Source organism: Anguilla anguilla, chromosome 13, assembly GCF_013347855.1.
Source record: "Anguilla anguilla isolate fAngAng1 chromosome 13, fAngAng1.pri, whole genome shotgun sequence".
Taxonomy (NCBI): domain Eukaryota; kingdom Metazoa; phylum Chordata; class Actinopteri; order Anguilliformes; family Anguillidae; genus Anguilla; species Anguilla anguilla.
The window spans coordinates 24781747-24804080 of record NC_049213.1 but is presented as its reverse complement, the minus strand read 5'-3'; the positions used below and the strand labels follow the sequence as shown (position 1 = coordinate 24804080).

At 46.7% G+C, this 22334-nt stretch overlaps 1 protein-coding gene across 14 annotated transcripts in view; it reads right to left on the bottom strand.

Moving 5' to 3' along the window:
• Positions 1 to 22334, bottom strand: part of itpr1b (inositol 1,4,5-trisphosphate receptor, type 1b) — a 103846-nt gene that overhangs the window by 48287 nt on the left and 33225 nt on the right. For 7 of the 14 annotated variants that reach the window (XM_035388771.1, XM_035388777.1, XM_035388778.1 and 4 more), the window contains 21 exons: positions 21825 to 22019; positions 21178 to 21429; positions 20840 to 20981; positions 20585 to 20738; positions 20092 to 20282; positions 19565 to 19697; positions 19144 to 19198; positions 18554 to 18719; positions 18236 to 18412; positions 18066 to 18143; positions 17384 to 17521; positions 17062 to 17187; positions 16487 to 16687; positions 15956 to 16207; positions 15184 to 15309; positions 14615 to 14743; positions 11457 to 11577; positions 10991 to 11175; positions 9151 to 9299; positions 7672 to 7783; positions 5877 to 5912 (listed from right to left, as the gene is read on the bottom strand). In XM_035388771.1, the coding sequence (XP_035244662.1) occupies positions 5877 to 5912; positions 7672 to 7783; positions 9151 to 9299; positions 10991 to 11175; positions 11457 to 11577; positions 14615 to 14743; positions 15184 to 15309; positions 15956 to 16207; positions 16487 to 16687; positions 17062 to 17187; positions 17384 to 17521; positions 18066 to 18143; positions 18236 to 18412; positions 18554 to 18719; positions 19144 to 19198; positions 19565 to 19697; positions 20092 to 20282; positions 20585 to 20738; positions 20840 to 20981; positions 21178 to 21429; positions 21825 to 22019 (3118 nt within the window). The remainder of the gene's footprint in view (positions 1 to 5876; positions 5913 to 7671; positions 7784 to 9150; positions 9300 to 10990; positions 11176 to 11456; positions 11578 to 14614; positions 14744 to 15183; positions 15310 to 15955; positions 16208 to 16486; positions 16688 to 17061; positions 17188 to 17383; positions 17522 to 18065; positions 18144 to 18235; positions 18413 to 18553; positions 18720 to 19143; positions 19199 to 19564; positions 19698 to 20091; positions 20283 to 20584; positions 20739 to 20839; positions 20982 to 21177; positions 21430 to 21824; positions 22020 to 22334) is intronic. The other 7 variants (XM_035388775.1, XM_035388779.1, XM_035388768.1 and 4 more) reach the window with 1 other exon arrangement.

Below are 22334 nucleotides of genomic sequence, written 5' to 3'. Positions count from 1 at the left end.
GCACACACTCATGCAGGCACACTCACTCATTCACTCATTCATTATCTAGGCCACGTCTTGCCACTGAGAAAACCCACTTCTGAAGAAAACAGTTTCAATGTCTGTTGAAATACCACCCATTATATGTCGTGCCAAGACGACAGATAACGCCAACATACACATCATACTATATGCAAATGTGTATTATCTCCATAAGACTGCAGATAATGGAAAAAAATATAACATCAAGCCCTCAGGCAAATACTCCTGGCCACAAACACGCATGCACAAACACATAGAAGTGCACAAGGGATCTACCCATCTACCGTCAGTGTCTTCCACTTAATCAGCCCAATCACTCAAGCATCTCAAATACACCCGTCTGACAGGTGAACACCCAAATTATGCCAAGAATATAGTCTTCCGGCACTTGAAAATAAAACGCCTGCGTCATTCGCCTTTGTTATTAAATACACCACATGTTAAGCACGCTATTAAGTCTAACAACATTGGCAAGGATTGTGATTTACTACTTAAAACAAACAATGTGACCAATCCAGTTTCAGGGCAGATTAAAAAAAAATGTAAATAATTTGAAAGATACAAGCCTAAGGAATAGGAATGACATAGTATAACACAGAAACAGGGGTCATGACAGTACATAAGAACTATGTCCATTTGTCAGAGATCTGTGGTCAGACTGCCACTGTTATTACTAGTACTACCACTTTAGTTCCCAAATTGTTATTATTTTCATAATAATAATTAATTATGTTACTATTTTCCAATAACAAAGAAAAAGAGAGAACAAGAGAGAAGAGAGGGAAACGGAGAGAGGGAGTTACAGTAAGCGTGGGCTCCTAATCCAGGTTTCGCTGGCCTGTTTTCCGTCCGACACTATTACATCAGAGGCAAACCGAGGGCCAGCGGCAGGCTTGAAACAGTTAAACACGCCAACAGCGGGGGCCAGAAAAAAAAGCGCCAATCGCCTCCCTCCCCTTTCCCTCTGCTCCCTACCACCACCCAGCGCGAGGTGCTGCCAGTGTCTCTCAGCAAACAGCTCCGCCACACTTTTATTGGCAATTACTGCTGAAGGTCACACATCAGTGGAGAGTCTGAATTCCAGGAAAAAAAAAACCCAACAGCAGATCTTATGTAACCGCCGCCTGAGAGCTGGCGGGAGCCCAAGAATCTTTCTGCACGCAGACGGGGAAACTGGGACACTGCCGCACGCACCAACTGAAATGCTCACAGCTCCCCCTGCTGGAGAGCGCGGGCGGCTCAGGGGGAGAGTGCCCTCATCTCACACATCGGAGTTGTGAAGAGGACAGCCGAGGACAGCAGCGAGCAGCCTCCATTTACCCGCCCAGATCACTGGGAGCACTGCAAGCAGGAGGAACTAAAGAGAGGCCGGGATGAAGAGAAAAAAGAAAGAGAGAGACCAGGAAGGAGAGAGGGAGGAAAGGAGGAGGAGGAACAGAGTAGGAGGCCGGGAGGAAGGAAAGAGAGATAATTGGCAAGATACACGAGTGCACAGTGCCAGAGAGAGAAGGGGCTGAATGAGTAAATCTCACATGAAAGGAACAGGGAGAGAGAGAGAGAGGGAGAGAGAGAGAAAGGGAGTGAAACAGAGAGAGAGAGAGAGAGAGGGAGAGATAGAGTCAATAGCCCAGTGATAATAGAGATCATACATGATCATAAAATATGTTCCTGCCGCATACAGTATAGGATCATAAAGTATAAAACCCCACTGGTTACAGTATGTAGTCACACGGTATGCAAAATCCTGCAGGTTACAGCATGTGATCATAAAGAAAGCATACGAATCCAGTCAAACAATCACAAATATGAGAGACCTGCAGAATGCAGCAAATCAGAAACATGTCTGCTCTTCCCTGGGGAACACATGCGGAGCAGAATTCACTTAAGAATTTTTTAAAATGAATATTAATACAAACATAAAAAATACCACAGTCCTGCCCATAAGAGAGAGACTCAGTTACCAGGTGCTTGTGATAGCAGAGTGAAGGAGGAACACATGTTTCTGTCACAGCCACAGACCGTCCCTCTATTGTACTCAGATCATCTCGATCGTCTCCTTACATCACACTGTGTCTGCGAACAGCTCTGATCTCAAGATGAGAACCCCTCTGACATTAAAGCCTACGCCACACCAAACCATACAGCCACACGTTTAACATGGCATTAATGTTATATGCGATACTGCCCCACGCCTTACAGTGTCATGCTACAGACAACCGGACAGCATTCGGTGCATTGCAAAAGTACACTATAATACTCAGGGGCTCTCTAAGTAAGAAACTCGCTTCCCAAAATCTCTTTAATGTGCCGCTGCAATGACGCACGAGTATGCTGTAGTGTAAGCCATCGTTCAGGCATTTATTCATCTGAAATTCACGGCCTGCTGCAACCTGCCTCTCGACCCACCGCGCGCGGGGGAAAAAAAGCCTAAACCGAAGGCGCAGGGACAGGTCACATGACAGAGAGGCAGGAGTGAGAGCGGTCGGCCTGCGTTCAAAGGTCCTTTCCTCTGGCGGGAGGCCGCGCCGCAGGCAGGCGACGGGCGAGACGTGCGCGGCGAGAGCGGCGTTACGTAAGAGCGCGGCGGCCGGCTGCCGTGGGGAAGTGTACATTTCAGCCGGCGCCCGGGGACGGGGACACCGTGTGCCCTTCCAGGCAGGCACGTGCCGAGCGTGTTTGGCATGGCGGGGCAGAGGGGGCGGGGGGCGGGGGGGTTTTAGTGACCCGTGCATTCTCCAGACCGTATTATATGAGGGAACAGAGTGTTCAAGCTCGCAAGGGCCGGATTCTCCAGAGCCGTCAGTCTGCTGCAAGGAGACCGGTGCTGGGGTTGAGCTCTCACTGAGGGGCGACCAGGGCCCCGGGGCCAGGCTGGGGCTGGGGTTGAGCTCTCACTGAGGGGCGACCAGGGCCCCGGGGCCAGGCTGGGGCTGGGGCTGGGGTTGAGCTCTCACTGAGGGGAGACCAGGGCCCCGGGGCCAGGCTGGGGTTGAGCTCTCACTGAGGGGAGACCAGGGCCCCGGGGCCAGGCTGGGGTTGGGGTTGAGCTCTCACTGAGGGGCGACCAGGGCCCCGGGGCCAGGCTGGGGTTGAGCTCTCACTGAGGGGCGACCAGGGCCCCGGGGCCAGGCTGGGGCTGGGGTTCAGCTCTCACTGAGGGGCGACCAGGGCCCCGGGGCCAGGCTGGGGCTGGGGTTGAGCTCTCACTGAGGGGCGACCAGGGCCCCGGGGCCAGGCTGGGGCTGGGGCTAGGGCTGGGGTTGAGCTCTCACTGAGGGGCGACCAGGGCCCCGGGGCCAGGCTGGGGCTGGGGTTGAGCTCTCACTGAGGGGCGACCAGGGCCCCGGGGCCAGGCTGGGGCCAGGCTGGGGCTGGGGTTGAGCTCTCACTGAGGGGCGACCAGGGCCCCGGGGCCAGGCTGGGGCTGGGGTTGAGCTCTCACTGAGGGGCGACCAGGGCCCCGGGGCCAGGCTGGGGCTGGGGCTAGGGCTGGGGTTGAGCTCTCACTGAGGGGCGACCAGGGCCCCGGGGCCAGGCTGGGGCTGGGGTTGAGCTCTCACTGAGGGGCGACCAGGGCCCCGGGGCCAGGCTGGGGCTGGGGCTGGGGTTGAGCTCTCACTGAGGGGAGACCAGGGCCCCGGGGCCAGGCTGGGGTTGAGCTCTCACTGAGGGGAGACCAGGGCCCCGGGGCCAGGCTGGGGTTGAGCTCTCACTGAGGGGAGACCAGGGCCCCGGGGCCAAGCTGGGGCTGGGGTTCAGCTCTCGCTGAGGGGCGACCAGGGCCCCGGGGCCAGGCTGGGGCTGCTGGAATGCAGAGCACCCGACCTGCTGGCAGCTGCTCCTGTCAGAGCCGTCTTCACAACGACCCATCCAGCCACTCCCTTTCTCCCTGCAACCCTGCCCTCCCTATCATGTGATATACGGTTATTTTCCCTCTTGCTTGGTTTTTCTCTAATAGAACAGGAGCATTTCTATGAAATTTAAGTGTAGTATACCGTACAATAAATGGTAAAGCATTTCTTCTTCAACAATCTCCGTGCAAGAAATGTTCTGTCACAAGGCTGTGTCCCTCTCTTCCATCATACACCTGCTGGTATTGTCTGAAGATGCATTCCTTCACTGGACTCGTCAGATGACAACGCCCTCATGCCCAGGGCAGCATGTTTATATTCCACCACGGTTCTATGCTATGTACATGGTGATTGTGTTCAACAACAGAGCTCTATGGTATCCACTCTGCCTTCACAGTTCATAAAAAAATCAGAAGCAAGACACACACACACACACGCACGCATGAAAGCACACACACACACACACACACCCAGACACATACGTACACACACACATCCTGCACAGCCAGTTAGCTTCACGCTCCAAACTGAGCATTTATAGGATGGCTCCATGCTATTAATATTCACACCTGCTTTCCCAGAGGGAGGCAATGCACTTACAAAACAAGGGCCCGCCACACACATCCGATCCGCTCTCAACAGACAAGCCCCACCCCCCCCCCCCCATAGTCCCCCCATTTCACCAGCTCAGTGGAACCTTCCAAAAGGGCAATTCCTTAGCCAAAAGAAGGGGGGGGCAGGCACCAAAAGGGGTTAGGATTACATACTCACTCCCCAACACATTGTTCCTTTAAAACAAATCTGATCTGGATCGTGGCTGCCTCATTTATCTCAAGTCAGCTTTCAGTCATAACCCACCTAAATCTTCCCTTTTCTCTTTATCCATCTCTAAAGACTATTCTTCCTGCAGCATTATCAACACCTCAACAGCAAGAAATTAATATCACTTTGCTCAATGAAAGTGAATCACAGTACAGTGCACAGAACACAGCAGGACATGCAGACATACATGCATGGCCATACACATGCATGCACACATGTGCATACACACAAGGCCACACACACACACGCATCCACGTTACAGAGCAATATTGTCAAGTATTTAAGTGTTGAGTATTTCCATTTAATGTTCTTGAGAGACTCCTAGATTATTGCAACATTTGTATCATGATACAAGTCGAAGCATGAAAACTCATTATGCCCCTTGCCTCACAAATGACACGCTGATAAACAGCCAAACACTCTCACACTCACACATGCATACACACACGCACACACACACACAGTTGCGATTTCCTCTTATACGTCAGAGAGTGCAGAATATCAACACTATCACACTATCAAATTGGTGTAAACAAATGTGGCTAATCTGCTACCAGCCAGAAGTCTTGTGTGGGAGATAATCAGTCCTTTATAAGTAACTAAAGAAAGGGTAAACATGCCATGTCAGGATTAATGCAGGATATGTTTTAAAGTCCAAGGGATGTTTTTAAATGCCATATAGTCACAATGATACGCACATACTACCCAGGGGTAATGCCACTTGGAAGCTATTATGAGTAGTCAAATTACTTTCTGCATCACCTGCAAAGACTATCTGATGGCAGTCTTATGCAACTTCTTATGAGAAGGGGTGGGATTAAAGCAGGCAGCCGCTTCCCAAACACAGCTGAGAAAAGGGCTTTCAGCACGTGCACACATGCTGGTGCCACATCTACAACCGGGTAAGTGCCAGCACGCAGGGAAATGTTAATCCCATGGAATTACTGTGGCAATGCAGGCACGAGACACAGGGGGAAGGCAGGTGTACTTACTGGCTCTGAGAGCACTAAGAAACAGAGCGGGAAGGGGGGAGGGGCTGAGGGAAAGGAGGAGATGCACGGGAGGGGGAAGGGTTAGGAGTCAGCACACGACTACACAAAATATAAAAGAACGAAAAGAAACTAGCACAGCACGGCTAAAGACAGAAACAAAATGGACAAAATAAGTTAAAAAATGATCAACCTCAGCCACATCGATCTCATCATCAAGGGTAATCAGCTGGAAGAGAAGAGTATAGATGACAGTCAGTAAAGGAAGATGCGTCAGTATCAAGGTTTACAGAGATCAGGTAGAAACAAAACCAAAAAAAAGACATTCCTTATTAAAATGTTAGTAAAGAAGATAATGAAATTTCACATAAATATTAAGAAATAACAGCATTTCAAAGCATTGGTCAGTATCAACAAAAACTGAAGCAGATATCACCCAGCCCAGAGAAATGAGATTAGTAAAGAAAGAGTTTCACAGCAAAGAGCAAAGAGCTTATTAGTCTTTGGGGTGGGGGGGTTAAAACATGCTGCTGATGCCATAATGAATACATGCTGCTGCTGTTCCTGCCGTCTGCGTCAATTCCACTAAAGTACAGGCCAGTACGTACATGGGATGACATCATGAGAGTGGGACTCATACGGAGTTTTAAAGGTCCAGGAAACTGTAGGTCATATTCCGCAGAAGTGACAACTGATAGTGTTCTTAATATTTCTATCAAGTTTTTTTTTTACCCAATTATAACCATTAACTTGTGATAAACACTGTTGAATTGTCATGACCTGTTCAGCAGAGAAGTACACGGTGGGCGTGCATCCAGCACTCATTAACATTCCTATCCATAAGACTCGACATAAGAAAACCAGTCCTTGTTGCTAGGTCAGAGCAGGCTGTCCCGTGGCAACACAAAAGAAAGCAACATAAGCAAGGCTTTACCATTGTATAGCTAAACCTGCAGATCATTCAGTATATAATAATGTTGTAACACAAACTCCAGACATTAAGCCCGAATAAAGAAAGGCTTTGATTCCTCATTTCCAAGATTGAGCTAATGGTAGGCCTATTTACCGATCCATCACATGTCTGTTCTGTGGCAACGGGGAGTGACGCTAGCAGCAAAAGTTGGGAGAGAAGTTATACCCATTTGACCCCGCCCACTGAAAACCAGGCGTTTAGCCAGCGGGGAAAGCAAGCCAATCTTAGCACAGGCTTTTCCACGTTTTTTTTTTTTTTTGGCAACAATTATTTTATAATATCTCTGGGCCATTTGTGAATACAAAAAAAGTATTAAAACCACATATGTTCAAATAATTCACAGGATTTATTTTCCTAGACCTTTAAACAGGTGATCTGTGTTTCAGGACAGGAGAAATGTAAGGGCACAGGCAAATTGTGCGTGGGTGCGTGCGTGCGTGCGTGCGTGCGTGCGTGCGAGTGCGTGTGTGCGCGTGGGTGTGTTTACCAACAATTAATAGAGGCCTCAATAAGTTAAAGGCATCTCCTGCATGTGGTCAGCACACTACATTCAACTAAGCCAGGCTACACAGCTAAATTGTACTGATCATAAATATAATCGTAGTTTGGGTTCTGATACGCACAAGTGTGTCATTTGCAAACGTACAGCCTGAACTTTAACACTGCCACCCCTAAGGGTAAATAGATAAACATGCATTCAGTACTTCTTTGATTATCAGATAGGCAATGCTGAAAATAAAAGTTGACCACCCACAAGAGACTCGGAAAACAGTCCCCGTATAATAGCTGCTTGGCCTTACTACACAAAGTTTTATCTCATAAAACAGCCACTGGACAACTGACAGCAACCAAACCCCTCAGAAACACAAATTTCAATTTCTCTTCAATATTCTCTTTCCAGGGCTCACCAAAAAACAGCTCATTTGCAGCAACCGGTGGCCCCACATTTACCCAAATTTTCACTTTTGCTGCATTCAGAGGGGCCGATAGCCAAGGGCCGCACGGGCTGCAGTACCTTCTCGCTATAGCCTCGGTCTTTGGCCATCATCTCCCGCAGAGTCTGCAGCACTTTGATGCACAGTCGCTCCTCGTTCTCCTCCAGGAGCTGTTTGGTGTGCTTGATCAGCCTGGGGAGAAGGGAGAGAGACATGGCCACCATGTTATGGACAGGCACACAGTGGGGTGGAGGTCATTCACTTTTGGGGCCTACAAAGGTCAAACATCCAAGCGAACCAACAGTGCTGTTGTGTACGGGCAGATTTAATGTGTGACCAAGAGAAACTTAAGACTTCAGACTCTGTCATGCGTTATTGAGTTTCTTGAGGCAAACATGTCAGTTTCTAAATGAGCTCCCAATAACTTTACTTCCCCTTGCCAATGGAAGTGAGGATGCTTACAGAAATAGAACCGAGTGTTCATCTTTTCACATGTCTTCTACTTGAGACAGCAATATGGGTGAACAGCCCAACTAAAACATTTGGAAGTTATGTGGACTTACATCCTTGAGACTAAGGGAGAAGGAAGCAGCTAACATCAACAGACTGATAATAAAGCCAGTGAATGTTAGTGCAAGTCAAGACTACACACAGATCAAAATTCAGAAAAAAATGATACTTTTAAGGAAGTTTGGCTCATCTTGCGGTCAGGCTACACATCGCCCACGGCTCGATACTGAACAATGATGGGAAAAGCGAAGGAAGGAGCAGATTTTTTTTGTTTGTTTGTTTTATCTTTTAATCACAGTGACCTCACATGCTGTGCCACGTGGTAATCCCCTGGCACTTACAATAAACTAATCCGCAGAGAGGCACCTGTTGAAGGGCCTCTCCAGCCTGGCAGATTTCTAATCCGGGCAGACAATGCGCTGAGGCGTGCCTGTGTGAGCGGGGTGTGCCGGGGAGCCACGTGGGGGACTACAGCCCCCAGCACCTGTTCCTCTAGACGTCCAACCCAGAAGCACTCTCTACATATTTACATCACCACAGGAACCAGCACCTCGCCTCCATTTCCTTTTGCCATTCGGAGAGCACTACTGACAATAAATGATAAAGCCACGAGCCTACACACTATATACGCTGTTAACATGACCTCATTGCAGTACCGTAAGAACTTGTCTTGTTAAAAATGCTTGAAAATAAAATTATACAGCTAGATAGTTATCTCATATGTTAAATTAGTTGTGAGGCCAGTAATAATAAACAGAATCTGGCAGCTGGCTCAAAATCTGGTGCAGCATCAACAAATTTACAATTAGGCATTTCTGATGCCATTTCGGTAGCAATAACATTTCTGTAGCATCGCTACCGTATACTGCTGAAATCGAATTGGCCAATGTGACAAATTGACCCATTGTACCTGTCCCACTACAAATAAGAGCAATGACGTACATAGCAAATGTTTGAAAATGATCGGCTGGTCCCGGACTTAATCGGGGAACATTTGTGCGGGACACCCAAATTGGCTGTGACATCTTGTAGAGCGCGCCCGGCCTTACTTGCAGATGAAGCCTCCGCTCTCGCATTTCCTCCGAGCGTCCGTGTTCTCTGGGAACAGCAGCTCGGGCCGGTGCAGCACGTCCACCAGCACGGAGAGCTCGGCCTGGACCAGCGGCCGCAGACGATCCTCCAGGGCGGAGACAATGTCCTGCAGCAGACAGAGTTACAGAGAAGGAGCCGTTACCTAAAAATAAAACTGCACTCTCATCATGTTACAGTCACACCTCTGTAATGCTTATGGAAAGGAACCAAACACAGACCCAAGTTCCATTTTATTTTATTTTTTTTAATAACCTGTAAAAAAACTTTTTCTTCTTCTGGGGATCTGCTGTGGCACTGACAAGAGCTATGAGCCTGCAGAACGCTGTAGAACCGCAACCTACGGCATAATGAGGAGGACTGCACCCCATTGCTGCAAATTTGGCTTAAAGTTACAGCTGAATCTGAGCCAAAAAACTGCAGCTTGAATTATTCCACACAGTGACAGCATGGGCTGGAAGAGTGGGCCGTGTCCTGTGGGGCATTCAGCTGATAACTACCGCAGATTCAGACAGATGGAACTCTCTGGACAGACTCTGGACAGCTGTAGCAGGAGAGTGAGTGAGAGTGAGAGTGGGAGCACAAGGCCGTAATGCGGCCTACTGCCACCACAACTTAAACATGACATGAACTCCGCTGAGTTCACCCCTCCCCCCCACCCCCCTTCTCACCCCGCCTCCAGAGCAACGCCATGAGTGACACTGAAAGGATGCTGGTTGCACCACTGAATGTTTAGCGCAACACGCTCTGTGTGGGTATGGGTGTGGGAATGAGCGTGCGTCTGTGTGCATGTCACAACCTCCAACAGATCAGCAGACAGCAATGAAACTGAGTGCAGTCTGATGTCCCTTCAATCACAAGCTAATGGCATGGTCAGCAAAAGAAGAATACATAAATAAATAAATAAATAACTGGCCAATTGTTTGTTTTGTTTGATAATTATAATTATGACCAGATGACCAAATGGTAAGTATTTTAATGATCAGTTGATTTTATGGAAAAATGACTTAATTTCAGGGAACTGAAAAGTTTCTCACTCCTAAAGCATCTTTCCTTTCGTGTTTTTGGATACAGACGCATCTAACATCCTGTTCCCCTGATGCTCAGAAATCCTGCAACATGCCCATAAACCATTCATATTTTCAAAAGGAAATCTAATTACAAGAACTACAGAGAAAACCTCTCAGGGCAAACATCCCACAATTACTACAGACAATATATGAATTGTTCCAGAGTCTCCAAAGAAAATATTTTTCCTCTTCCTTGTGCTTTATGAGGTTAGAAGCTACGGTCTTGTTCTGTGAGAGTTATGTGTTCTGACACACATGCAATCACATTCTCCATGCATGATCAAAAGGAAGTTACCATGGAACTTTACTTCAGCCTTGAACTTGCTATGTGTCCATTTCCCGTTTTTGATTATTCTTAGACCCTGCTGGCTCTTAGAAGTCCGACTTTCCTTTCCAACTGAACCGACTCATCCTCTATAACAATTCCCGCAATAATGATGTCAGCGAGTCAAGACATTAAGAGGCCATTTTAAATCTCATTCATAGCCCTTTTTCTTCATCTCCCAGTTCAGAATACTCACTCGTATTCATACAACCATTTCATCAGTGAAACAGCCTTCACCACTCGTCTAAAGTGGTACCACCCACTGCCTCACTACTACCCTACCAGCTGAGCCTCGGTCATTATGACAGAGGAGAGCATTTTGCTCCATGCGCCTCAGCAAGGTTTCACAGCTAGTGCACTTATCTTCACTTTATTTTCAGACATTTTTTGGTTTCCAACAGCCACCTGCAGTCTCTCGATGATGTTCCTGTAGTCACGGGACGTGGTCAGTGTGGAGTCCCTCCTGGCCGAGTTCCGTGCCGACAGCCTCCAGCTCATGGCTGTCTTCTGAACAATGTTGTTAGACTTAACGAAGAGGTTGTTCACCTGACTGTCCAGGTCCACAGGAATGGCTATAGCCCGGCTTTTCGCTGTATAACAGACACAAACCACAGTATACCCTGATAAAGGACACTGTGTGTTAAAGAGTACAGGTCACCTGATTTGAAAATCATTGGCTTGAAGCTGGACGAAGCAGGATTAGTATTGGTGTTATGGCAATAATGTAATTTTAAGAGTGAGACAAATTTTATTAAATGCAAGCCTGGTAGACTGAGACATCCTCACATGCATTTAACAGTGGGGCCATATTTAGTATATAAAGGGTTGTGTATTAGTAAATCATTTGGAATGGATGTGCTGCACTACTTACCCACATCAGAGAGCACTTTGATACAACCCTCAACAGATGCCTTCTGTGTGGGCATCAGCCAGGTACAGTGATAAACCCTGAACACTCCTTGTAAGAGCTGAACAAACACAGGCTGTCGTGTCTACAGGAAAAGAGATAAAAAGGACAAGTAAAAAAAATGTAAATGGAGAAAAAGAAAGCAACAAAGCAGCTCAGATAATATCAGTATCACATCTGGATCACAACTTGAAGCAGCCTCTCAGATGTGCCTATTAGAGAGCCTACACCCTAGCACCCACAGTGTGTCAAACTGATCTCTCAGAAACAACCCATCAGTGTGAGAGGTTAACACCGTCCGTGGCGTAACTTACTGTGGTGTCACACAGGAAACAAGCGCGTACCAGGAATTTGGGTGGGAGCAGGGGGGTCTGACTCTGACGGAAAGGGGGGGGGGGGGGACTCTGTGACTAAGGAATAGGTAGCTAATTAAATCTGAAGGTACATACATTGTATCTTGACATGAAATAAAGCATGGAAGTAAGATATCCATGAGACCTCTGAGCAGACAAAATGGAGCCAAAACTGGGTTACTGCACTCAAAAACAGGTCTTGTGACAGTGAGACAATTTCATGTGGCCATAAATGTGGTCTCATGATCATAGTCCTGTCTTGATTACAACATCCCTTTCCTCTAAATCTACAGGAGGAAATGGACTTTCAGTGCTCCAACCTGAAACATGGCAAAGGGGTTTACATCTACTGGAAGCACTTCACTTCTACAACTGGATAGTTCAAACACACTTAAACTAATAGGCCAGCAGGGGTTGCCTGGTATGTAGCCATTTAGCGCTTGATTTGTTTACAACATGCTCGCCCTTGCAAGCCTATGAGGTGAGTGTGTTATACATGACACCACTAACACCAGGAAACACCCTGTGCTACCAAGAGACCAGACACAAATACCTCTGCCATTTTTCCCAGAATGGATGCCTGCCATGGGAGAGAGAGGGATTAATACAGTCACTGAACGCTGCATGTTCAGGTCAGTCGAGGCTTCGTGTTCCTCCATCAGCTACAACAGACTGTTTTTTGAACAATCTGCCAATCTGGAATGGGCAGGTGAAGAGAGATTCCCTTCTACTGCTTACAAACACCATAATCAAGGAAAGTGGGGTGCAGAGGGGACATATAATCCTAATCACCTCAAGCAGAGCCACAGCGCTTCCTTGTCTCAGTTCCTTGTCTCGCTTGAGAAAATGAGATTTACCATTTCCCATGTCAAGTGCCCATACTGAAATCAGCGGAAAGAGTTTCTAACGGTGCATCTTTATTCTTACTGCTGATTAAGTGAAAAAAGCACAGACATGGTGGGCTGCTCTGTGGGACTCCGTCTTCTCTCCCTGAGGGACATTCAAGGGTTAGCAGTGGCCGGCCCGATCACAGCCTCGATCACAACGTTCCCGGTCCATATTTTTTATTTCATGGAAGGCTACATCGCCACATGAAAATTCTCTCCTGATAAAAGTATAAGAGCACTGCAGGACTGTAAAGACAGAATGGCTGAACAGAGAGCACTGCACACGTCTGAAGCCCTGCTTCCACCTGGGAGACCTGCAGAATGCCCAAAAGCCAGAGCAGGGACCCAGAACATCAGCAGCAGCACACCCAGCCACTCCATACTGGATGAGTCAACCTTCTCGTAGACCCAGAGTCTCTAGCTGTTGCATCATGAGCAATTATCATTTCAGACATAAGTAACGTAAGAAAGATTAACGATGATGGCAGCTGCAAGGAGGCTCTGTCGCTGTAGAGGACCAGCACATCCGCGCCGAGATCACCAGCTGCGGGACGTAAATGTGGCGAGAGACGGTATGCCGCATGTTACCAGAGTGGGATGAAAGGCCAGGGCAGGGAGGCACCCATTCAGAATAAAGTACTTTTGCCTGCAGTCTAAAGGGAATCTTATTCGGTGTCTTTGTCTTAAACACTCTGAAGGTCTTTGGTTCCATTAGGAGTTCTGGCGTGCCATTTCATATAAAACTTTCAGATGTGGCAGAAATAGAATGATCAAAAATTGCTTTATATTTTTACCACAGTATCTATAGTACAAAAGCTTTGTGAAGGTGAACAGAGAAGTTGCGTGACTGAGCACAGGGGGAGAAGGAGGAAGTGGTGGAGGGAGGGGAGATTTCATGAGGTAGAGAAGGGAACTTCCGAGGAATTCTATTTCCATTAAAAAAGGGGAAAAAAGACATTGCAAGTGGTTAAACCTAAACACAAACAAAGATCTCCGGACAGGCTCTCAGTTGCTTTCATCAAGCGCAGACAGGAAAGTGACTAAGCCTTACTAGGAAAACAGTGGGCTGTGGTTGAGCCGCCATCTTGTTCTAATCAGTGGTTTACCAGTGCGATTAGGCACCCCTGCGTATCGTGGGAGTTGTGCATAGCACGGAGGGCTTTCTTGCGAAAGGGACTTGCCCAGATCTGGGAAGTGAGGAGTTTAAGACCTCATCACATGATGTGACTCGCCAAACTGTTCCTGGAAACCACTGAGTGGATTCCTCAAATCAGTGAAAGCATTTCTAAAGAACTATGGAGAAAGAGGCAATGCTCCAAGAGCTAAGATTCCGACTAAAGGAAGACATTCTAGAAAAAACAAACTGTCCCACAGGACCCTAGCTGATACTTATAAACATGTGCCGTGCAACCTATGTAGGAGAAGCGCCGTATTATCAGTAATCAAAGTCAGAGAAGGAAAAAAAGATACTCTTCACACCTCTGTACAGGGTAACATGTTAACTCTAACAAACCACTCTTCTTGTACAATAAGGCAAGCTCCCCCTCTCAAAAATAAATAACATTTCTCAGGTTTATCAAGTGCAGATAATCACAGTGCTGGTGTTTATGCTGGAAGCACTGCGCAGCCTGTGAACTCAATGTGATTGCAAACATCTGATTGCATTCTGCTGATGTACAGCATTAATGTGCTGTGAAATTAGATTCATGGTATATTATCCTCATGTAATTCCATTATCGCTGGATTTTGACAGCACATTGGCTTCGCACTTTGATTTGTTAGTTGAACTTTGTATTAACATAAACTTCTGCACTTTTTCCAGAGCAGGTCAGGGCAGACTAGACATTTCGACCATGTACTGTAACTGAGTTGCCATGGTTACCTGTAGACTGGTGCTCTGATCAGAAAATGGAGAGCTGAAGAAGGTGGTGACGATGCCCATGACCGTCTCGGTCACATAGTTTTCCAGAATGGCGTCCGCGTGCTTCCTGTCACTTGTGTTGTTACACACCTACAAGGAAGAAAGTTCAGCTCAATTAACACAGACAACGAGATGACTGGTAAAGCACTGTGTCAATCACAACACTCCACCTCCTATAGGCCAGATAAGCAGTAAAGGCTTCCCACAGTGAAGGAGGAGGCACAAGTGCTTAACCACTCACACTTCCTGTGTTCCCTCGCAAGAGGAATACAACAGCAGTTCTTTATTTTTTCCCAAAATTATACAGGGAAATTAATTGGATCAATGCCAGAACATATTTTACAGACTAAAGGCTACTTCATCCATAAACGTTTTGTAAACTGGTAAAGCATAACATTCAAATGCTCTGCTCCTGCTATCTGAAAGCAATCACAATTATACTGTAACCAAATATTACAAAAATCACTGAACAGTGTGTGACCTTTCCTTTGGTAAGTTTCAGAATACAATGCGTATGGATTTTTAATTACCCGGCAGATGTCAACCAGGAAGTTCTCAAAGAGCTTCCAAACATGGTTGCTGGTGTATATTTCCTTCATCTCCACCTCTGTGTCCACATAACAGTGATTCAGGAAGTTTATGTAGGCAATCTTCACCTGTGGGACCAGAAGGATGCATTTGTTTCCATCCACAGTTCCACATGCTCCAGGTGGTCCTTAGAAAAATGAGCTCTCTAAAACTTGAAACAGTAGTTTGAAACAGTAAAGGACCTGGGCTTGCAAGTAATATGTTCAGGTTCAAGTCCTTGGTCGGACACAGCTGTTCTACTCTTGGCTACAGAACAGTAACAAGATGTAAAAAGGGATAAAATATAATATATAGTGCAACCTATGTGGGTTACACTGAGTAAGAGATCATTTTAAAGTGGAGAAAAGTAGTTTACTTTTGGGCCAAACACAATGAATATCCAAAGGTTCACACAATCTTCCTCCATTGCACCGAGAAGTGCTGGAAAGGGGTGTGTGTGTGTGCGTGCTTATGTGTGTGTGTCTGTGTGTGCGCGTATGTGCGTGCGTCTGGGTTGTGTGTTTTATGGGGACGCAGCAACGGTGAGAGATGAATTTCAAGCAGCTCATTAAATACACCGGCATTCAGGTCTAGCCTTTGTGTGACACTAGGAACTCTCCAGGGGTGCTGGACATCCGTGATAAAAGGGCATCAGCCAGATAAACAAAATATCAGCATCATGGCAGATTTCCATTGTTGCCAAGCTGGCCTCTGGCCAGGCTGGCCCGCTCTCACCTCGGGGATGCAGTCCTCGTGAGTGGCCACACGGACGATGTCATCCAGGGGCAGCAGGGAGTTGCACTTGATCTCGGTGTAGACGTTCTTGCCCTCGGTGCAGACGGCCAGCAGCTCCACCAGGTGGATGTGGTACATGAGCGGGCTGTTCTCGTCCACGCGGTCGCGCTCCGACCGCATCATCTGCACCAGCGTCTGGAAGGAGGCGCGGTCGTTGTAGAAGACCAGCACGTCCTCACCCGAATTCACCAGCTGCGGGACGCGGAAGTTGGGAGAGATGGTAAGTCACATGGTACCGGAGCGGGATGGAAAATCATGGCAGGCGGGCAGAATAAAACTGACTTGCTGCAAATTTTGCCGAAGTGCCTGCAAGTGGTGCACAATCACTTATTACTGTACATCCGAATGAAAACATAAATAGGAGTGCCAAATAAAACAAAAACATTTACACAAAGAGCCACACATGCATGCACACACGTCCACAGACACAGGAAGCAGCAGGAAAGACAGGGCGATACTGTAGCACATCACCTCAGCCATGACGATGTCCTGGCACTTTTTGATGAACTTGTTCTCCGCCTTGACGATGGTCTGCAGGAACTTGAGGTACTGGACGTTGCGGCCGTGAGTCTCGATGCAGTGCACAAAATGCTGCACCACATGCTCGTTGATCTCGCTGCACAGCTGGAAGTTGTTCATGAAAATGTGCTGCATGGTGATGGCCTCCAGAATCTACAGGGAGGGAAGCAGAGCACGGCTGAGTAAAGATCAAAGCGCTAGGCTCTGGATGTTAGAGGGTCAGATCCACAGAAGGACACTGCTATAGCGACCAATCGTGCGACCAATCCCGCTCCACATATGGGACAGACGTGAATTTAAGGGATAAAATGAGAAGGAATTCTATGAAATAAGTAAATACAATAATCTTTATTTAAAAATAAATATCAGCTTTGATATTTCCCTTACAGAGGATGACTAAGTCTATTCTATAAAGGTCCTAAATGCAATACTAAAATAGCTCATGAAAGTGCAGGAAGTGAAATGTGCTGACATTCCCAGCTGAACCTGGAAAGTTTCCTAAACTCTCTCACAGAGCCTCTACTCACCCCTGGGTTGAGGAAGAGGCTGAGGTGTTTGTGGAGCAGTGCCTGGTTCTGCTGGTTCCCTGCACAGAAGTTCTGCAGGAACTCATGGGCCAGCTTCATGATCTCCTGCATCCGGACATCCTCCCCCTACAGGACACGCACACACACACACACACACACACACACACACGAGGGCACAAGCAGGATGTAAATGGGCTGTGTCAAGTTCATTGTGTGATTCAACTGGTAGACAAAATTACTCCAAAGAGTTTCTGTGACATCCTGTCCCTTTGGGGAGGAGCTTTGAAGGTAAGGTAAGGATATTCTAAGAATGATTGGGCACCTTCTCGTAGGGGATCTGCAGCAGCTCCAGAATCACGGCATGGGCCCCCATGTTCCTCAGGAGCCTCTGCTGCTGCTTCCTGCTCTTCTTCCCTGAGGACCCCTCCTGGACACACAGCTTACTGAGCCTCAGCAGGATCTGAACACATCAGAGGGCAGACAGACCGTTTCCACCAGAGTCCTTAGGCATAATCAGGCCTCACCTCAGATTATGACAAATCTGACCAATATGAATTATAGGATGAGGCTTAATTCACTATATGTGAGCTAATACAATAAACAAGGCATCATATATATATATATATATATATAACTGGAAAATGCATTTGATGCCTTACGTTTGACTGATTAATTTGACCTACTGTTATGGAATGAAAAATTGAGCTTAACTCACTAAACTAAATTGTGGCTTAACTCTTAACGAGGCTCCCTGCAGTTAGACTGAAGAAGGGCCTAAATAGTGCAAGTTCTCTTTATAATGGCGACAGTGTATGATAAAGTTTAGGGAACTGAGATCATAACTATGAGGTTCAATTCCCCGGTGGTGCATACTGAATGTAAACTGTGTAAGTCACTCTGGATAAGAGCATAGATCTGCTCAATGTGCAAAGTGTGCATTTGTCACTGATATGAGATACTCAGGCGAAGGTACACAGTGATCAAAGACAGGAGAGAAAAAGCACCTCCTTCACCACTCTGTAGTTGTAACTACTGGTGCTTTCTGGCTTCTTCTTTTCTGAGCCACCGGAACTCGAGTCTCCCTAGAAAGAAAAAAAATAACCAGAAAAGGTCTTTAGCTCCTAAAGCAGATTTTGGACTCACAGTAAATCACGATAACGTGCAGGAGCCCCACCTTTTTCTTGTGATCGGATTCACCTGCAGGCCCATCCCCCGCATCCAAGGCCTCATCTGGCCCCTGCCGCTTGTACACCCACAGCTCCGACTTCTCCACGATGGAGCGCAGCTGGTCCAGGTCTGACTTTATCTGCTTGTAGTTGTCCACATCCTGGCTGGTCACCAGGAGCTGAACCTGGAATGAGGGGGGTCACGGTTTCATCAACAATGCGAAACATTTTGGAATTAGACTGCAATTTGCACTGGAGCTGCGCCACAGGGTACGATGGTGGACCGAAAAGAAAACCAAATGGACCAGTGCTGTGCTATATAATACCTGCTTGAAGGCCAGCAGCACCTCCTGCCTCTGGCTGAAGTGCCTGAAAAGCAGATGCAGTGCCCCAGACACCAGGGGAGGGTAGTCATGCATAGTCAGGTGGAGCAGAACCCTTAGGAACGTTCTCCCTCCATGGTCATCCAAGTCCAGGGGCGTGTTCTCCTCACTGGGGAAAAATGAAGAGGTGTTCATCTTTAAGTGCATTAGTTAATCAAATTCCAAATCATTCACAAGGAAATTGAAGATTAATCACTTAAAATTTAAAGAGCCTCTTCGCCACTGACACGTAAACACCAGCTGTGATCCTAGTAGAGACACTGGAACTCTGTTCTCCAGGAGCAGTGACATCATGTGTTTGACAGTTATATCTTTGTGTCACTTACTGTATTCAGGACATCACATTTCTTCAATCATCACAGCATCCATCACACATTTAAACATCTGCGTGTGTCAATGTGTTGTTGCATTCCAACTGATTTGTGCTTCAGATTATGTAACATTCAGCATTGTAATTAATACATATACATACACACACACACACACACACAAACACACCATCTGGCTTTATGGCTTTGCATGAAACTCTTTACCTTCCACCAAATATCCCTTCTGCTTGTTCTTCGATGTTCTCAAAATCAAGTGCTCCTAAAGGAACAGGAAACACAGCATTCTTAAAAACGGTGTCATCAGGAAACATACTAGATTTTTTGCAAGCAATCATTAAATAAACCACATACTGTAGCACACTATACAATGGCATTGTTTTGCAAGGGGTGCCCTGATTCTGACCTTGATCACGATTTCAATATGTGCATTGACAGCGACACTAGTTACAGCTGAAAGATGGTGGGGAGGGGTGCAGTTGGGTGGGGGATGGGGTTAAATCCAACCATCAACCCTTGTATTGTAATGCTAGGTTCATTGCTTTTGGTGACAAATTAAGTGCTCTTAGGTGAGCAAAGGTAAATAGGCTAGGACCTGATTTATGCCACCTAGTTCAATCTTTCTCACCAGGCATGATCTTGGGCCCATCCTGACTGCCCCCTGACGTCAGGTCCATCTGGGAGCTGCTCTCGTCAAATTCCCGCTTGAAGATGCAGAGCAGACAGGAGATCCGGTAGTCCAGCCGCACGTTAAGAATGAACTGCAAGACAGGGGCAGAGGGGCTTTACAGCAAGGCCTCCCAAACCACACGTGTGCCTGCTGCCTTTCTGTTCACAGACAATCCTGTAAGCAATCGATTCAAGTTGAGACCATGGGTATACAAGCAGCCAGGATGTTTTGTGAGTGGGTATTTACTAAACAATAGAAGAGATAAAATGGAACAATGGTTCATTGCCATTAGATTTTTTTGAAGTATAAATTCCCAATAGGTCAATTTTAGGTTTGAGCAACCAGGTGTTCATACACACAGCTTTTAGGAATTTTTTTCCCCCCAAACTTGCCATGGCTCCAAAAAACTGAATTTCAGAAGTCCTGATTAGAAAGCTCGTGGCAAAGGTGTTGGGTAGCAGAGATGTGCGGTATAGGTCTGTTACCTGCAGTATTTCAATGATCTTCAACTTGGTGTCCATCACCAGAATGTCTTCCTTCTCTGGCTCCACCTGTGCCTTGACCACGTCTCCATCTGGCGGGTTGGTGGGGGTTGAGGGGAGGAAGCCGCCTCCCCTCAGGACTACCTGTGTCATCAGCTCACCCACTCCATGGATGGACCTCATGACATTACTTCCTGCAGACATCAGATGCAAACAGCTGAATCAAACTGCACAAATAGGTCTCATCCTGATTGGGCCATTTGTATATCATTCCCCACACTGAGCCAATCACACAGCTTATGCAAACTGAACTCAAACATCGTTCACAGTACTAACCAAGCGTTTCATCCTGATTGAATAATGCACAAATACTCATATATTAACTTCACCAATTACATATTATTAACGCTACTGGGCCAATCGCTACTGACTATCATCTCATCATATCAGAATGAGACCATTCATGCATCAGAGATGCGCTTTCACACTTGCTTACCTTTGGTCTCATCTCCCTTCTCCATTTTGTTCATGGGGAAGATGGTGCTGACATGAACACAGTCAAGAATAGCCAGCAGGATCTTAGTCAGCCTCAGCAAGTCGTTGAAGTTATAAAAGCCAAAATAAATAAGGTTTCGGGCTAAATTCACAACCTTAAAACGTGTCAAAAGAAAAGGTAGAATTAAGGGATAATTTTGGTTTGTTACACCTCGTTAAATCTGTCACAGCCCAAGCCGTTTCAAGGAGAACCAACCTCATATGTGAGTTTATTTTTCTCCTGGTCAGAAAAGGGGATGTTCTGACTGACCACGTCTCTCAAATAGTTCTCCACAAACTCCATTGTCTGGGCAAAGCGCTCCTTGATCTCGTCCCTGGTAGCTCCATTGTTGTCATAGCTGTGGCCATTAGAAAAACAGCATTGTACACCCTCTTTGTTCCCACTTTAATGAAGAGCCAAAGGTATGTGAAAACACAGACACTGAGACTGTTTACATGAGCATTACATCATCTTCAGACTACTGCAAGGGCGACAGAAAGAATTCTATCATTCGATTAAAATCAAGGAAGCACTGCTAAATCCCAATGACTCACTCATCGATGGCAATTTTGGAGGGGATCTCGGACCAGAGCCGGGCGTATTTGACGGGTGTAACCTGCTCCTGGGGGTCGCGGTCCACATGCATGTGCAGCATCATGCGACAGAATGAGGCACGCAGGTCATAGGGCAGGTCTTCATCGGACATGCAGCGCAGGATCAGGTCCACGTCCAGCTGGCCAGAGATCTTGTTGATGGCCAGGTACTGCCGGTCCAGGCACATGCGAGCGAACAGGTTCAGCTGGTACCTGATTGGACCACGTATGGAAAACAGATTTCATCTCTATAATTATTAGCATAATCTTTTCTCAGATCATACTAATAAATATAGGGGGGGCAACACACACACCATATACACAGCAAGGTCAAGTCATGCAATAACATCAGTATTCCAGGCGCAAAGTCGAGTATGCTCAAAAATATGAAAGTAAGGGTCAGGTAGGTAATGCAATAACTAAAAATACTAAAAATTAAGCAGAGTAGCTACTGTACATACCCAAATCAACCATACTCCCAAAGCTCTGAACTATAATAAATACACACCCAACAGAGTAAGCCAGAGTAGCTATATACTCAAGCTTAATCAGGATGAATGCACAAAACTACTTTACGTGGTACCATAACAAAAGCTCCTGCCATTAACCTGTAGTAGCTGACCACCTCCTGGTCCTCTTTCTGGCCCTCCTTGGCATCCTGGGCCAGCTCTCGAACGCTCTTGCTGCGGATCTCCTTGCTGTTGTCCTTCCAGAAGAGCCATACCTCCTCTTCATCCTCCTGAGACTCCACAGGGCTCTCTCCATTCACAACCGCCTCAATCTCAAACCGCGACAACACGAGCCTAACATCACAGAGGAGGGGCATGGAACATGTCACACAAATAAAAGCATCTATCAGCCTTGCTTCTTCATCACTCTCAGTCACCTACTGAATTGATGAAGACCACTCAAGGCTTTAATTTAATGAATGATATTATGCATTTCACTTTGAAACATTTCCTTCACATCAGCAGAGTTGTGTTTAACAGAGCTTGTGTTTGTGTTGTTTTAGCCATTATTTATGTGAGACTTTTTATTTATGAGGTCTGCAGAGCAGGTAATCTCTAAACCATGACAAACATCCAACCGTGTCAAGTTGCTATTTTAAAAAGACTTGA